Raw genomic sequence first — 18,828 nt, 5'->3', positions numbered from 1 at the left:
TTCTAATTGCTAAAGAACATAGTAACTTTTCTTTTCTCATTTAGTTTTTATCTGATTGGAGAAAGAATTCTACATTGTGAAATTTCTGAAAACAATGTGAGCTGGAATGATGATTCCCCAATGTGTGAAAGTAAGTATATCCCCTCTTTAGAATCTAGAGCAGCAGTTCTCAAACTTTTTGATGTGGTGACTGTGAGTGAAGGCACTCAATTGTGTCTGACTTTTTGCGACTCCATGGACTATACAGTCCATGGAATTCTCTAGGCCAGAATACTGGAGTGGGTATCCTTTTCCTTCTCCAGAGGATCTTCCCAACCCAGGGATTGAACCGAGGTGTACCACATCGCCGGCAGAATCTTTACCAGTTGAACTTCAAGGGAAGCCCTTTTGATGCAGGGACCTGTTTATTCTTTTAAACTAGAGTAGACACCCAAGAGCTTTTCTTTATATGGGTTATGTCTATTGATATTTATTATATTGGAATTAAAGCTGAAAATTTTTTAATAATAATTTTAATAATTATTAATTCATTTTTAAGAAGAGCAAGCTCAATACATGTAAATATATGCAACAAATTTTTATGAAAAATCAAAAAATTTTAAAACAAATAGTGAGAATTGTGGTACTGTTTTACATTTTTCCATATTACTTAATCTTTTTCTAGATTCCATGCACACTTTTTAATTTTTTAAAGTTAATTAATTTATTTTTTGTTATGCTGGGTCTTTGTTACTATGCACAGGCGTTCTCTAGTTACTGTGAGCAAGAGGCTACTCTTTTTATTTTATTTAATTAATTAATTTATTTTTACACCAAAATCATTTTGTATTGGAGTATAGTTGATTAATAATTTTGTGATAGTTTCAGTGAACAGTGAAGGAATTCATCCGTACATATACATGTGTCTATTCTTCCCCAAAGCCCCCTCCCATCCGGGTTGGCACATAGCATTGAGCAGAGTTCCATGTGCTATACAATAGGTTTTTGTTGGTTTTCCATTTTAAATATAGCACTGTTTACATGACCTTTTCAAAGTCCTTAACTAACCCTTGCCCTTGGCGACCCTGAGTTTGTTTTCTAAATCTGTGAGTCTCTTTCTGTTTCTAAGTCTCTAAGTTTCTAAGTCTTCTAAGTTTCTAAGTCTCTTTCTGTTTCTAAGTCTGTGAGTCTCTTTCTGTTTTCTAAGTAAGTTCATTTGTATCATTTCTTTTTAGTTTCCACATGCAAGGGATGCCATATGATGTTTCTCTTTCTCTGTCTGACTTGTTTCACTCAAGATCACACTCTCTAGGCCCATCTGTATTTTGTTGCAAATGGCCTTATTTCATCCTTTTTAATGGCTGTGTGTATATATTGTGTGTATATGTGTATATATGCCACCTCTTCTTTATCCATTCCTCTGTCGATAGACACCTAGGTTGTCTCCATGTCTTGGCCAGCATAGAGGGTGCTGCAATGAACATTGGGGTGAATGTATCTTTTCGAGCCATGTTTTTCTCTAGATATATGCCCAATAGTGGGATTGCAGGGTCATATGGTGGCTCTATTTTTAGTTTCTTAAGGAACCTCCATACTGTCCTCCATAGTGGCTGTGCCAATTTACATTCCTACCAACAGTGCAGGAGGGCTTCCTTCTCTCCACAGCCTCTCCAGCATTTGTTGTTTGTGGAATTTTTTGGTGATAGCCACTCTGACCAGTGTGAGGTGATATGTCATTGTCTTTCTGATTTGAATTTCTGTAATAGCTGGTGATTTTGCACATGTTTTCCTGTGATCTGCCGCTGCTGCTGCTGCTAAGTCGCTCAGTCGTGTCCGACCCTGTGCGACCCCATAGACGGCAGCCCATCAGGCTCCTTGGTCCCTGGGATTCTCCAGGCAAGAACACTGGAGTGGGGTGCCACTTCCTTCTCCAATGCATGCATGCGTGCTGAGTGCTTCAGCCGAGTCTGTCTCTGTGCGACTCTATGGACAGCAGCCCACCAGGCTCCTCTGTCCCTGGGATTCTCTAGGCAAGAATCCTGGAGGCTAGTCTTTTCAGTGCACAGGCCTCTCATTGTGGTGACTTCTCTTGTTGCAGAGCACAGGCTCTCGATGCAGGGCTTCAGTAGTTGCAGCACAGGCGCTCATTAGTTGCGGTTTGCAGGTCCTGGAACGCTCTGGCTTCAGTAGTTGTGGCCCGCAAGTTTAGCTTCCCACACCATGTGGAATCTTCCCAGACCAGGGATCAAACCTATGTCCTCTGCACTGACATATGGATTCCTATCCACTGTACCACCAAGGAAGTCTGCAAATTACTTTAATATCTGGCTTAAAGGAAGACATTTGGATTCAGCCTATAGCAAAATCACATAGTTTGTAGCCTCTGAAAAATTTAACCTTACTCTCATAGGGATGAAATTGAAAAACGACAGTAATACTCAGTATCAATGTTAACAATCAATTTGTTAGTGGAGGTATTTATAAATCATAAAGGATTTTCTTAGCACAGAGTTTTATTTTTAATCACAAGTACATTTTAGCATTAAATTGTCAGCCTCTTTTATGATGATGAAACAAAACTTAGAATGGCCTTGCAGATAAATATATGTATATCATATTTCAGAAAATAAGCTTTATTCTAAAAGTTAACTTCTAAATTAATGGTTTGAATTTGAGATAATACATTTGACATAGAGACTTTCTTCTAATTGGATATTGGGAGTCACAGCTAGCTTATATTAATCATATATTATGAATTATTTGAAGGAAGTTCATAGGACTTTGCTAATGCTGTCTTACTATTTTATCTTTGCTTCATGTCCTTTTCCCCGCTTTAAAGGGATTTTGTGTTCCACACCTGGAAATATAAAAAATGGAAGATTTACCATTTACAAGGATGAATATCAATATAATGAAATAGTTACTTATGTGTGTGATCCTTCAAATGGACCAGATGAATATTCTCTTGTTGGAGAGAGCAGGCTTGTTTGTGTTGATCATGACAGATGGAGCAGTGACCCTCCAGAGTGTAAAGGTAATAATATTTCCATTTATTTCCTTCTGAGTCCTCAAATACCATGGAAGCACTTCATAAATAGTTTTACCTACAAGTAAACAAAACAGTCATAAATAGTCACTCCTCTTGCTAAACTGACTTCTAATTCAATTAAATATTGGTCAAATCAAATTAAAAGATAATTCTAGTTGTAGAGCTCCCCACCAGTCACTCCACATGTCCTTGGCATTCCAATTTATACATCATGAGCTACTGTGTATATGCACGAGCTAGAACTTTTTGGTTTTCTTGTTTGTTTGAAAGCATCAGAAAACTCAACACACCCTGGCTTAAGAAATAAGAAAATTTTATCTTGTATTACAAGATCTCTGACAGTTCTGACTATAGGAATATTAAAAGACTAACCCACTAAGTATCCATCAATATATGAATGGATAAAGAAGATGTGGTGTGGTATAGTGTATGTGTGTAATAGAATATTACTCAGCCATAAAAAAGTGAAATCTTGCCATTTGTGGCAATACTATAGACATAGAAGGTGCTATGCTTAGTGAACTAAGTTAGAGAAAAGCAAATACCTTATGATTTCATTTATATGTGGAATCTAAGAAGCAAAACAAAGGAGCAAACAAAACAGAAACAGACTCATAAATACAGAAAGCAAACTGATAGTTGCCAGAGGGGAGCGACAAGGGAGGACAGACAAACGGTGAGGGAATTAGCAAGGTGCAGACCTCCAGTTATAAATAAGTCACAGGAATATAATATATGCATAGGAAATAGAGTCAATAATATTTTAACAATTTTCCATGGTGACAGATGGTAACTAGCATAATGAATAAAAAATATCAAATAAAAAAAAATCAAATCACTATGTTATATACCTGAAATTAATACAATATTGTATGTCAGCTACAATAATAAAAAACAGTGAATCACACACAAAAAAAGAAAGACTGACCCACTCACTGATAACATTGTTAACTTCTGGACAAAATTTGTTTCAACAACAGTGATTGATGACTTCACGTTAACCGAAAGCAGGGAGACATGGGAGGATATGTGATTCTTGAAGGAGATACTGAATGATAGCAAAATATTTATTCTTTCCAAATGTACATGGGACATTCTCTAATATCACACTTTATTTTTTAACACATTTATTTCTAAAATATTGAAACTTTTACCTGTATAGTACCTGATCACAATATAATGAATGCAGAAATCAAATCAAGTTATATGTATAATTCCCAAATATTTGAAAAGTATGCAAGGCACTACTAAGGAACCCATGAGTCAAAGAAGCAGTCAAAAGAACAGTTAGGAAGTGTTTTGAATCAAATAAAATTAGAACACAGCAGATCAGTATATCAAAAGATGTGGGATACAGCAAAAGTATTGCTCAGAAAGATATTTTTAACGTAAAATACTTATGTTAGAAAAACAGAAAAGTCTCAGATAAATCATCTAAGTTCTACCATAAAAAACTAAAAAAGAAGAGCAAATTAAACCCAAAGCAAGAAAACACAAGGAAATAATAAAGTTAGAAATCCATGAAATTGAGAAGAGACACAAAAACAGGGATAATCGAAGAAATCAGCCTGGTTCTTAGAGAAAATAGATGAAATACATAAACTTATAGACAGTCTGACAGGAAAAAAGATACAAATTACCAGTTACAAGAGTGAAAAGGAGAACCTCACAAAATATCCTACAGACATTTGAAGAATAATAAGGAAGAAAACAAACCACTGTATGCCTATAAATTTGACAGCTTAAACCTTCTCACAAAGAGTACTATAAACCCCGTGTCCTCACTGGGGAATTCTACCAAACATTTAAGGAATAGATGATAGCAGTTCTACCCAAAGCCTTAAGAAAATACAAAAGGAGGGAATCCTCAACTCATTTCATGAAGACAGCATTTCTCTGATGCCAAGACCAGATGGTGTACAAGATAGCAATTTGACTTTTACAAGATCAAAGCAAGTTGATCACCATGATGTCTTGTTCCCATCTGTCGCCATTTAGAGTAAGTACAGAACTATTGACTATATTGTCTATTGTGTATGTCGTAGCCTCATGGCTTATCTATTTGATAACTGGAAGTCTGTGCCTTTTAATCCACTTCTTTTATTTTGCGCATCCTCCCAACCACCTCCTCTCAGTCAATCACTTGTTCTCTGTATCCATGAATCTAGTTCTGTTTTATTAGCCCATTTGTTTTATTTTGTAGATCCCACATATAAATGAAATCATATGGTATTTGTCTTTCTCTGACTGACATTTTACTTTGCATAATACCCTCTAGGTCCATCAATGCTGTCATGAATGGAAAGATTTCATTCTTTTTGTGACTGGGTAATATTCCTTTGTATACATACCACATCTTTTTCACCCGTTACTACCCTTAGGTGGCTTCCATATCTTATTGTTTAGTCACTAAGTCGTTTCCGACTCTTTGCAACCGCATGAACTCCAGCACACTAGGATTTCCTGTCCTTCACTATCTCCCACAGCTTGCTCAAACTCATGTCCATTGAGTTGATGATGCCATCCTACCATTTCACCCTCTGTCATCCCATTCTCCTCCTGCCTTCAGTCTTTCCCAGCATCAGGGTCTTTTTTAGTGAGTTGGCTTTTCACATCAGGTGGCCAAAATATTGGAGCTTCAGCTTTAGTATCAGTCCTTCCAATGAATATTCAGAGTTGATTTCCTTTAGGATTGATTGGTTGGATCTCCTTGCTGTCCAAGGGACTCTCAAGAGTCTTCTCCAGCATTACAGTTCGAAAGCATCAATTCTGTGGCACTCAACCTTCTTTATGGTCCAACTCTGACATTCATACATGATTACGGGAAAAATCATAGCTTTGACTAGATGGACCATTGTTGGTAAAGTGATGTCTCTGCTTTTTAATATGCTGTCTAGGTTGACCATACCTTTTCTTCTAAGGAGCAATCATCTTTTAATTTCATAGCTGCAACCACCATCCACGGTAATTTCGGAGCCCAAAGGAAATAAAGTCTGTCACTGTTTCTACTTTTTCCCTATTTGCCATGAAGTGATGGGACCAGATGCCATAATTTCTTGTTTTGAATGTTGAGTTTTAAGCCAGCTTTTTCACTCCCCTCTTTCACCTTCATCAAGTGGCTCTTTGGTTCCCCTTAGCTTTCTGCCATTAGGTGGTGTCATCTGCATATCTGAGGTTATTAATATTTCATCCAGCCCAGTATTTCACATGATGTAGCCTGCATATAAATTATATAATCAGGGTGACAAAATACAGCCTTGACATACTCCATTCCCAATTTTGAACCAGTCCATTGTTCCGGTTCTGTTGCTTCTTGACCTCCATACAGGTTTCTCAGGAGGCACGTAAGGTGATCTGGTAGTCCCATCTCCTTAAGAATTGTCCACAGTTTGTTGACAGAGAAGAGGATGACAGAGGATGAGATGGTTTGATGGCATCACGCACTCAATGGACATGGGTTTGAGTGGACTCTGGGAGTTGGTGATGGACAGGGAGGCCTGGCGTGCTGTGGTTCATGGTGTTGCAAAGAGTCGGACACGACTGAATGACTGAACTGAACTTGCTAGCTATTGTAAAAAAATGCTGTAATGAAAAAAGTGCTGCATAAATCTTTTTGAATAATGTTTTGCTTTCTTTGGATTAATACCCAGAAGTAAATTGCTGGATCATATGGCAGTTCTATTTTCCCCTAGTCTATGCCAGCAAATTTGGAAAACTCAGCAGTGGCCACAGGACTGGAAAAGGTCAGTTTTCATTCCAATCCCAAAGAAAAGCAATCCCAAAGAATGCTCAAACTACCGCACAATTGCATTCATCTCACACGCTAGTAAAGTAATGCTCAAAATTCTCCAAGCCAGGCTTCAGCAATATGTGAACTGTGAACTTCCAGATGTTCAAGCTGGTTTTAGAAAAGGCAGAGGAACCAGAGATCAAACTGCCGACATCCGCTGGATCATCGAAAAAGCAATAGAATTCCAGAAAAACATCTATTTCTGCTTTATTGACTATGCCAAAACCTTTGACTGTGTGGATCACAATAAACTGTGGAAAATTCTGAAAGAGATGGGAATACCAGACCACCTGACCTGCCTCTTGAGAAACCTATATGCAGGTCAGGAAGCAACAGTTAGAACTGGACATGGAACAACAGACTGATTCCAAATAGGAAAAGGAGTACGTCAAGGCTGTATATTGTCACCCTGCTTGTTTAACTTATATGCAGAGTACATCATGAGAAATGCTGGGCTGGAAGAAGCACAAGCTGGAATCAAGATTGCCAGGAGAAATATCAATAATCTCAGATATGCAGATGACACCACCCTTACGGGAGAAAGTGAAGAGGAACTAAAAAGACTCTTGATGAAAGTGAAAGAGGAGAGTGAAAAAGTTGGCTTAAATCTCAACATTCAGAAAACTAAGATCATGGCATCTGGTCCCATTACTTCATGGCAAATAGATGGGGAAACAGTGGAAACAGTGTCAGACTTTATTTTGGGGGGCTCCAACATCACTGCAGATGGTGATTGCAGCCATGAAATTAAAAGACACTTACTCCTTGGAAGGAAAGTTATGACCAACCTAGAGAGCATATTAAAAAGCAGAGACATTACTTTTCCAACAAAGGTCCGTCTGGTCAAGGCTATGGTTTTTCCAGTGGTCATGTATGGATGTGAGAGTTGGACTGTGAAGAAAGCTGAGTGCCGAAAAACTGACGCTTTTGAACTGTGGTGTTGGAGAAGACTCTTGAGAGTCCCTTGGACTGCAAGGAGATCCAACTAGTCCATCCTAAAGGAGATCAGTCATGGGTGTTCATTGGAGGGACTGATGCTGAAGCCAAAACTCCAATACTTTGGCCACCTGATACAAAGAGTTGACTCATTGGTAAAGACCTTGATGCTGGGAAGGATTGGGGGCAGGAGGAGAAGGGGATGACAGAGGATGAGATGGCTCAATGGCATCACCAATTCGATGGACATGAGTTTGAGTAAACCCTGGGAGTTGGTGATGGACAGGGAGGCCTGGCGTGCTGCAGTCCATGGGGTCGCAAAGAGTCGGACACGACTGAGCGACTGAACTGAACTGATGGCTCGCTTTATTCATTTCTATACACTGTCTTTCGAAGTAGAAGTTAACTGTTCTTTAAATGTTTATTGCAATTCACCTGTGAACCCACGTAATCCTTATTTTGTTTGTTTGGAGTTATTTGATTACTGATTCAATTTCATTACTAGTAGTCGGTATATTCACATTTTCTATTTCTTCTGGACTCAGTATTGGGAGAGTGAATGTTTCTGAGAATTTATCCATTTATTCTAGGTTTTCCAACTTTGGATGCATAATTGTTCATAGTATTCTCTATGATCCTTTGTATTTTTGTGGTATTGGTTGTAACCTCTATTTTTTATTTCATTTACTTGGATCCTTTCTTTTGTTTCTTTATGAGTGTGGCTATGTATTTGTCAATTTTATCTTTTCAAAGAACCATCTCTTATCTTCATTGTTTTTTAGCTCAATTTCAGTTATTTCCACTCTGTTATTTATTATTTTCTTCCTTGTGCAAATTTTGTGGGGAGGGTTGTTCTTTTATTGCTATGGGTGTAAGTGTAGATTGTTAACTTGAGACTTTTCTTGTTCCTGAAGTAAACCTGTATGGCTATAAGCTTCTCTCTTAGACTGCTTTTCCTGTGTTGCACAGATTTGAAACACACCATTTTCATTTTCATTACTCTTAAAAAATATTTTTATATTCTTTTTTATCTCTTCAGTGAATGATTGACTGTTTAGGAACATGTTTTTTGGTTTCCATGTGGCATTTTTCTCCAGTTTTCTTCTTGTGGTTGATTTGTGATTGGAAAAGATACTTGATCATAGATTCAAATGTAAGACCCAAACTCTAAGACTTTATGGGAAGAGATAGAAAATATTTATGAGTAACCAAAGATTTCTTTGAAAACCTTAAAATCATTATCCTTTAAAGAAAAGTAAATAAACCAGGCTTCTTAAAATCTCAGAAGTGCTGCTCTCAAACACATTGGAGAATGAAAAAAGAGCCATAGACTGGGATAAAATATATGCCAAGGACATTTCTGAATGGACTTAAAGCTATGATAAATAAAGAACTCTCAAAACAATATGAAGAAAACAACCCAATTTACAAAAAAGGGGGGAACATATTTGAATAGAATTTTTCACCAAAGAAGAAATGTGAATGCCAATGTAGTATATGAAATGTTGCTTAATATCATTAGTAATAACAAAAATCTAATTTAACACCATGATGAGAAACCACTAGAAACCTATTAGAATGCCTGAAATTAAAACGAGTAACTGATCATTCCATGTTTTGGTAAGGATATGATGTATTTGAAACTCCAATACATTACTGTTAAGAATGCAAAGTGGTATGACTATTTTGGAACACAATTTAGCAATATTTTATACAGTTAAGCATCCACTTAAGGGTTTGATCCCTGGGTCAGGAAGATCCGCTAGAGAAGGACATGGCAACTCACTCCAGTGTCCTTGCCTGGAGAATCCCGTGGACAGAGGGGCCTGGTGGACTACGTTTCAGAGGGTCGCGAAGAGTTGAAGGTGACTGAGGGACTAACACTCAGCGATCCAAGTCAAATGAAAACATGTACAAGTGGAAACCTCCATGAGAATGTTCATAGCATCCTTACTCATAATCATCCCGCACTGGAAACAACCGAGAACGTCCTGTCAGTTGGAACCTGCCGGGTTACAGTCCGTAGGGTCTCGGAGAGTCGGACAAGGCTGAGTGACTATCAGTTTCACTTTTTCACTTGCATCTATTGCAGATTTAATCTCATAAGATATTCTCTTGAAGTCACTGCCCAGTCCAGCGCTTTTTGGTTTTGCTTTGTTTCCAAGTTCTGCAAAACCTATTAGTAGATCCTGAAGTCAAGCTAGAGTGTCATGATCTGTAATATACTTCTGGAGAAGCAGAGTAGAATGGGAAATAGCAGAGCACACTGGTGTGAGGGCTAAGTATTAACTTGAAACCTTATCTTGGGTCTGCATGCTTGCATACTGCTTTACAACTTAAAAATTGTTTCTTGATCTCTGGATTGTAGTCCAAAATATTTGGAAAACACTGTCCTAATTACATTGGCCTTTGTGTTTCTTGAACATCCCAATTCCTGTGTGTTTTTGCCGTCTGAAAACTTTATTTTTTTTTCGTATTTTTTTCATGACTGGCTAATTTTAAACTTTTAAATTTGAGCCCAACTATTACCTTCTCCAAAAGTCTTTACTACCTTTCTAAAAGAGCATGGTATGTAATTAGTCTCAGCATGAGCTAAAAAAAATCCTAGAGCTGAAGAATATCAAAAGTCACTTTTGAACTTACCCTGAATTTATATCTGATAGTCAGACCTTTTCAAAACTTGTCAGCACTGGGGGAAAAAAATGTAGAAAAACCAATAAACTATAATGATAGTCTGTTCTTAGTAGAAAAACATTGGATTCCTCTAAATCTGTTTCCCTGGAAGTCAAATGCACAAATAATCTTTTTTTCTTTTTTTTTTTTCAATTAACATCCTGCCTTTCATTCTTTGCTTCTTTCTTCCCACTGGTAATTATTACTTTGTACTAGATTTTTGCCCCTATGTGAAGCAGATTTCCATTAATTTTTTAATTTCTCCACTTTTCAGTGGTCAAATGTGACTATCCAGTTGTTGAACATGGAATGATAGTATCAGGATTTAGAAGAAAATTTTACTACAAAACGCAAGTTGTATTTAAATGTAACCAGGGTTTCTCCCTTCATGGCAGCAGCACAATTGTCTGTAACGCAAACAGTACTTGGGAGCCCACGATACCAACGTGTACTCAAGGTATGAAGGTGTCTTTCTCCTTTTTTTTTTTTAGATTTATTTTTTGACAGTAAATTTTGATGATACACAATAACAGAAAAGAAACAATCTTAGTACACATATCTGCCTTGTAGCCATTTCCATGTTACATGCATGACAACTAATTCACAAAGAAAGCTGCTGTTTTGATTTTTCTGTCCTTTTATAGGCTCTTAAAATGTGATGTTACGTACATCACAGATGCGTAAGTTTCTCTTGTTCAACATCTTTACACGTAAAATGGATAGGAAACATTTTTTAGTGTAAATGAAAGCAATTGCATTTTTACATAAATAAGTATGAAAAGCATAATTCATGTAAATGAACAGAGTGATAAATTCCAAGTAATTCAATGAGTTTATATTTTTGTTTTCCAGCGCCAGTTGCTGCTACTACTAAGCCTTCCACTACCCATGCCTCAGGTTTCATAAAGTCCTGCTCATATTTGTCAATATCCTTTAAATTCTTTGTGAATTTTCAAAATCCTTTAAGTGTCTGGTGATTTACACTCGCTGTAATTTTTGGTCAGAGAAGGAGGGAGGATGCACTTACAGCCATTTTTGTACTTAGTCTAAAATTATTTACTATAGTCCACAGGCATAAACAGATGCCTAAACTTAGCTAATGTGTGTAAACTTGCTTATATACATGTGTAATGATTGAATGCCTCCCTCACTGTGTGAATAGTAAAGTTACAATGGGATGCATTTAAAGCACTTAGCACAGTGCCTGGTGTCTAGAAAGCTCTTAAAGGGAGCTCACCTAATGCCCAGTTTCACTGTAATTAGTATTAGTGCAGAGGAAGATCCACAGCTTCTGTTTTTTAACATGTACGTTATCTGTGCCATCAACAGTGATCATTTATTCATTTTAAAAGTGATCTGTTGACACCTGTACAGGGTGTTATCTGGGTCTAAGAATGTGTTTCATTTTCCTGCCAGTGAGGAATTTGATTCTTTTTCAGTAGTATAATTTTAACTGAGAAATTTCTGCTGTCTTCAGAACAAGATTGGTGTTTCTAGTCCTCACCCCCACCTCCTTCCAACTTAGGCAATTATTATTTTTTTCTTTACTGGGCTTTTTTTTGTGGCAGCAGAAAATAAGTTTTATAATAACTGAAGGGCAGGAAAAGTCCCTACTTATTGAAATGAAATAGAGACTTTCTGGCAGGGACTACTGATCAGCTACTCTTCCTAAGACTTGAGCGACTGTTTGGACTGCTGGCTCTTCTCTTTGGTTGCAGCAGAAGTAAAAGACAAGGAAAAGAGTGGGAAGACAGGATTTTTATGATTTATTACTTGCTACCTTCTACATAATACAAAGCTATAGTGAACATTCTTACACGTACAATTTTATATACTTGTATACATACTTCTTTAGGTTAACTTCCCAGAAGTAGAATAACAGAGTTTGGAAAGTATGTATATTTTTCATTTTGAGAAGTAATCTTTTAAAAAATGAAAAATCAAAATTAATTCTATATTGTGTACTGATGAGACTGATGAATTGAGTTAAATTTATTTTTCCAGGTCCTCATCCAAATACAACTACAGTGTCAAGTTCAACAGGTTCAGTACCTCTTTATCCTATCTACATAGTTTAGAACTTAATAAGGCAATGGGTGAAAAATGATATCATGTGCTAATGTTGCATTTTTAATTATCAATGAAGCTGAATTTTTTAATCTACTTTCACTGATTTTTGGACCTCTGTTCATTTTTTCTGTGTGGTTTCAGAAGTGTTTTTCTTGTTAACTTATCAGAACTCATTATAAGTTAAAGCCCTTTTAACATGAAGTGGAATTTTCTTTTAGGTTTTTTGTCTTATTTTACTAGTCACTTGTATAAAATTGTAAGATTTTATACTATTGAGTATAGATTGCTTTTTATAACTCTTAATTACATAAGTAGTATACTAACATACATTTGTAAGATTTGCCCTTATTTATTGAAATGAAATGGGGGTTTTCTGGCAGGGACAGGAACTGATCAGTTACTCTTGCCTAAGACTTGGAAGACTACTTTGATGTGGTGGGAGGAATTGTCTTCCTGATTTCAGGGCTGCTATTGCTGGCTTCTCTTAGGTTTCAGCAGAAGCAAGAGACAAGAAGAATGATAGGAACAGCACTAGCCTGGGCAGACCTCACTCATAAAGCATTGTATATTTATTCTGAATGAATATGTTACCTCACTCAAGTAACATCATTTCTATAGGTTCCAGTTTCCCATTGTTTAATGACTCAAATGTCACTTACTGCCTTCCTGTTTGTTTTTTTCCTTCTGCCCTAACATTTTGAGGAATTGAGGGGCATTATTCATGTTAACCGGAGAAGGCAATGGCACCCCACTCCAGCACTCTTGCCTGGAAAATCCCATGGACGGAGGAGCCTGGTGGGCTGCAGTCCATGGGGTCACAAAGAGTCGGACACGACTGAGCGACTTCACTTTCACTTTTCACTTTCATGCCTTGGAGAAGGAAATGGCAACCCACTCCAGTGTTCATGCCTGGAGAATCCCAGGGACGGCGGAGCCTGGTGGGCTGCCGTCTATGGGGTCACACAGAGTCAGACAGGACTGAAGCGACTTAGCAGCAGCAGCATTCATGTTAATATGGTAATTGGAACATCTTTTTATAATTACTATAAACCTGGTACCCTCACTGAGTAGACTCATTGAGTACCTTGGTGAGTGCTGTGAAGTTTTGTGGGGAAAGAGATTTTTTTTTTTTGGTGGGTGATATATAAAGATTACATATATTTACTCATTGACCCACCAATGTTTAATCACATGGTCCTAGTGGGAATCTGCACTGTGGTAACTATGTTGATATGCTCTTTTGAAAGAGTTGACTATAAGCATTTCATAAAGCATTTATAAAACACTGATCCAGTTTAGTGTTTAAAAGAAGACAGAATTGTGAGAACAAGTTTATAAAGAAGATAAATTACAGGGACCTTTTTTAAAATATAAAAATCAAAATTCCTCATGAGAGGACATGAGTTAGAGTTTTTATCATCAGAACATGAGTTTTTATCATCAGTTAGAAAAAGACTATGAAAAGGATCATTAGTGAAATATAACGGTATAAAGTAGATGTGATTATGTGTGTGTGCGCTCAGTCATGTCTGACTCTTTGTGACCCTGTTAACTGTAGCCTGCCAGGCTCCTCTGTCCATGGAATTTTCCAGGCAAGAATACCAAAGTGGATTGCCATTTCCTTCTCGAGGGCATCTTCCCGACCCCGGGAAACCTGCGTCTCTTTTGTCTCTTGTATTAGCAGATGGATTTACCACTGTGCTGCCTGGGAATTTTATGCCCTTCCAGGGAGATGTGATTATGTGATTTTGTGTATATGAAAAAATGTGGGCAAAATATGAGGTGAAAAAGAAAGGATACAAAATATGTAGTATGATACTATGTGGATGGTATTTTTAAAGCATTGTATATTTATTCTGAATACATGATCTTTATGACTTATTATTTTTTAATTTCTAGGATTTCCATTATGTAATACAAAGCTATGGTAAACATTTTTATGTATACATTCTTATGTACTTATGTTAATATATGTTTAGGTTAACTTTCCAGAAGTAGAATAGCATAGTTTGGAAAGTATGTATATTTTTCATTTTGAGAAGTAATTCATTTTGTGAAATAATCTTAAAGAATGAAACATCAAAATTAAATCTATAATTTTGTATTGATGAAATGGGTGAATTGAATCAAATTAATTTTTCCAGGTCTTCATCCAGCTACAACTACAACATCAAGTCATGCAGGTTCAGTATCTCTTTATCTTACTCACATTGGTTAGAATTTAATAAGGTGATGAGTGAAAATGATGTAATATACTAATTTACATTTTTAAACTATCAATAAAGCTGAATTTGTTCATTTTTCTATGTGGTTGCTGAAATATTTTTTTGGTCAACTTATTATTTAAGCTCTTTTAACATGAAGTGGAATTTTCTTCTAGTTTTTTTCTTTGATTTATTTTACTAGTCAGTTTTCTTTTAAGATTTTATTCTATTTCCTATAGATTGCTTTCTGCAACTTTTAATTATGTAAGTAGATACTAATATAAATTTATAAAATTGCAAACATTGCAAAAGCATGCAGAGTAAAAGATTAGTTCTCCACCTCTTTCCCTGATCTGTTATCTAAGCTAATATCTTTAGAGGTTAGGGTGTCTTTTTAATCTATTTCTACACATCAGCATTCTTATTTCTGTAGGTATACATATTTTAGCACTTTTTCTTTTTTATCCAAAAATGTCATTATGCTGTTCATACTTTTCTGAAATTTGCACTTTTTCCACTTGAATTGGAGCTGTAGTTAGATTTATTCCCATCTTCTTAAATGATGATTTTAATATGTACCATATTTCACTCAACTATTATCTCAGTGGTAATCTATTAGTGCAGAATTTTTACATTAATAGGAAGTTGGATCCTTTGATCTTTTCCCTAATGACTATGAGTATTGTGTCTCTCTTAAAAAAAGTTTCAGATATTCTCCATGCTAAATTGCATAAATGTTTTCACAATGTGACTGTGTGGTTGTGCTAAATCACTGATTCATCTCACATTCTTTATGGCATGGGAAACGAGATTGGGCTCCTCCTCATTCCACCTGCCTTCATCCAATTGTAGGGAATGTGCTATGTACAGGCCTGTACTATAACAGGGCCTCTTTGAAAAATAAAAATGACTTTCTCATCACTCCCACATGAAGGGCTGGGAGCAGTAAAAAGTACATTGTGGAAAGACATCTTGAAAACAAGATGTTGAAGTACTGATGTGAGTGATGGAAAACCATTAGTGACTGTTCCCGTAACCAGAGCCTTGAGGGAGTTGCTGAGAATGGGTGTCACTAGCTAAACAAAGTCCTGAAAGGCCTGAAGGTTTGACATTGAGGACTGTGCATTGTTTATCTGGGATCTGAGATTGTAAAGAACAGATATCTCTAGATCATATCTGTAGAAGGAAGTAGAAGTTAACAACAAAGGCATGCAAGGATTAGGATCTGGGCTTTTGCCTGCAAATGGCATCCGCCCCCTGATCCCCACTTTATTTCTGAGTCTTATTTTCCCTTATTCTTCTGCGGCACTGCTCTCGCAGGTCAGTTCGTTGTTGGGCTGGTCCCAACACCAATGAGAAGCAGCACCATTTGTTGAGTAAGTCGTCTCCTTTCCAGCTTGTGAAAATGCCAGTTTTTATCACACATAAAATTCATGCGTGATCTGATCTTTCTGTCCCCCTGAATTCTGCCCATTCGTGCCCCAGCACCAAATGGACGCTTTGATTACAGCACAATGATACATCTAACATCCAGCAGAATACTTCCTTTTCAGATGCTCAGGCTCAGATGCTCAAATGCTCTGTGTTAGTTTTTCTAGACCAAATTCTATTTTATTTTACTGACAATTTTAACTACTTTAATTGTACACTTCAGCGGCATTAAGTATATTCACATTTTTGTGCAGTCATTACTACTATCTATCTCCAAATGCTTTTCATCATCTCAAAATGAAACATTATGCCTATGAAACAATAACTCTCCATTCTCCCTCCTCCAACCCTGTTCAGTTCAGTTCCGTTCAGTTTCTCAGTCGTGTCCGACCCTTTGCGACCCCATGAATCGCAGCACGCCAGGCCTCCCTGTCCATCACCAACTCACGGAGGTTACTCAAACTCATGGCCATCGAGTCGGTGATGCCATCCAGCCATCTCATCCTCTGTTGTCCCCTTCTCCTCCTGCCCCCAATCCCTCCCAGCATCAGGGTCTTTTCCAATGAGTCAGCTCTTCGCATGAGGTGGCCAAAGTATTGGAGTTTCAGCTTCAGCATCAGTCCTTCCAGTGAACACCCAGGACTGACCTCCTTCAGGATGGACTGGTTGGCTAACCATTGCCTATTCTCTGTGTCTATGAATTTCACTGTTCTAGGTACCTCACAGACTTGGAATCATTTCTGGTTTATTTCACTTAGCATAATGTTTTCAAGGTTCATCCACCTTGTAACATGTATCAGAACTTTATTACTTTAGTAACTTAATAATGTTCTATGATATAAACCACGGTTCCTTAATTCATTCATTTGTTGAAAGACCCTTGGTTTGTTTCCACCTGTTGGATATTCTGAATAATGCTGCTCTGAACATTGGCATTCAAGTATCTGAGTCCCTATTTTTAATTTTGGTGGTTATGTACCTAGGAATAAAATTCCTGGGTTATATAGTAGTCCTATGTTTATTTTTTTGAGAAACAGCCGTAGAATCTTCCACAGCAGCTGCACTATTTTATGTTCCCTCCAGTGATGCATAAAAGTTCTGATTTCTCCATCTTTTTGCCAGCACTTGTTATTTCCTGTTTTTTGATAAAATCCATATCAGTGTAAGAGAAGTAGTGTCTCACTGTGGTTTTTATTTGCATTTCTACAATTATCAGTGATTGATTATCTCTTCATGTGCATATTATTGGTCTTTTGTATATCTTCTTTGGAGAAATATCTGTTCAAGTCCTTTGCCCAACTTTGAATTGGATCTTTTTTCAATTTTTAAAAGCTCATAATATATTTTGGAGGTTAACCCCATCAGATATGTAGTGCAGTTCCCTCCCATTCTGTGGACCGCTTTCTCTCTGATGACAGTGTCCCTTCTTAAACAGCAGTGTTTGGTTTTGATGAAACCCTGTGTATCTGTGCTTTTGGTGTCATATCCAAGAAATCACTGCCAGACCCAACATCCTGAAGCTGTCCTCCATGTTCTCTTTAAGAGTTTCGTAGTTTTAGCTCTTAAGTTTATGGTTCATTTTTGTTCCTTTCTTCTTTTCCTCTCTTCACTTGTGGTTTAATGACTATATTTAGTGTTATGTTGGAGTCCTTACTCTTTCTTATGGGTGTATCTATGATAGAGTTTTGTTTTGTGATTCTCATGAGATTTACAAATAGCCAACATATGGATATTTTAGTTGCTGAACTCTTAATTTTGAACTAATTCTAACAACCCTGCATTTTTACTCCATTCCATCATGTTTAATGTTTTTTTAAATTCCATTGTATTAATTCCATCGTATTTTACATATTTTTGTTTTGCTCATCTTTTAACTATCTATGGCGGATATAGATGATTTTATGTAGCCGGGCTTGTACTGGCTGACTCGTTGGTAGAGCTGGGGAAACAGGCTCTGAGCCTCAGGGCAGGTGTCAGCCTTCTGGTCTGTAGGGCTATGGCCTGGCGGGTCCTGGTGGGCTGGTCATTTCCTGACGTGGCTGACTATAGTGTCAGGGTGTCCTGGAGCTGTCGTTGTCCCACTGGTGGATGGGGTCTGACCTTGGAGAAGCTGGCTGAAGGGCTGACAGTTCCTGGAGCTGGAATCAGGCTGCAGTTGGTGGGGCTGCTGCCCATGGGGTTCCAGGACTTGTGCTGGCCCACTGGTGAGGACAACCAGGGACTAGGGTCTGACTGCAGCGTACTGGGTCAGGTCCTGGGCCCTCTGGAGGGCGAGGATGGGTCCCGGAGGTTACAGGATGACACTTCCCTGCTTGTGGGTGGGGCTGTGTTACCACTCCAATAAATGCTCGGTCTGTAGTGTTGAGAACATTGTGCCCACCTTCCTGGGGGCAGGGTCATATCACGATCTTAGTGCTAATAAGATAGAGTGAGGATTTCAAAATGGTGCTTGCTAGCACCAGAGCCTTTGTGATATGAGTTTCCTAACAGTGGCTGCTGCTAGCCGCTGGTCCCCAGAGTGAGTCCTCATTGTCCTCTGCCTCTCCAAGATCAGCAAGTAGGTCCAAGCCAAGATCTTTTCAAGTTGCTGCTTTGGCCCTGGGTCACACGAGTGTATGACGTTTTGTTTGCACCCTTCAGAGTGGAGCCTCTCTTTCCTAAAACTCCCTGGATCTCCCAAAAGTATGCCATGCTGG

At 37.7% G+C, this 18,828-nt stretch overlaps 1 protein-coding gene across 2 annotated transcripts in view; it reads left to right on the top strand.

Annotated features, from left to right (window-relative positions):
* LOC122708111 (membrane cofactor protein-like) overlaps window positions 1-18,828 on the top strand; it is a 55,468-nt gene that overhangs the window by 19,507 nt on the left and 17,133 nt on the right. Inside the window, exons 4-9 of one of the 2 annotated variants that reach the window (XM_043924229.1) lie at window positions 45-130; window positions 2,819-3,013; window positions 10,702-10,884; window positions 11,280-11,324; window positions 12,432-12,470; window positions 14,642-14,680. In XM_043924229.1, the coding sequence (XP_043780164.1) occupies window positions 45-130; window positions 2,819-3,013; window positions 10,702-10,884; window positions 11,280-11,324; window positions 12,432-12,470; window positions 14,642-14,680 (587 nt within the window). Of the gene's footprint in view, window positions 1-44; window positions 131-2,818; window positions 3,014-10,701; window positions 10,885-11,279; window positions 11,325-12,431; window positions 12,471-14,641; window positions 14,770-18,828 lie in introns of those variants that run through there. The other variant, XM_043924230.1, reaches the window with a different exon arrangement.

This window comes from Cervus elaphus, chromosome 14 (assembly GCF_910594005.1).
Source record: "Cervus elaphus chromosome 14, mCerEla1.1, whole genome shotgun sequence".
Classification (NCBI taxonomy): Eukaryota; Metazoa; Chordata; class Mammalia; order Artiodactyla; family Cervidae; genus Cervus; species Cervus elaphus.
The sequence above is the reverse complement of the archived record's forward strand: the minus strand, read 5'-3'. Positions and strand labels throughout refer to the sequence as shown.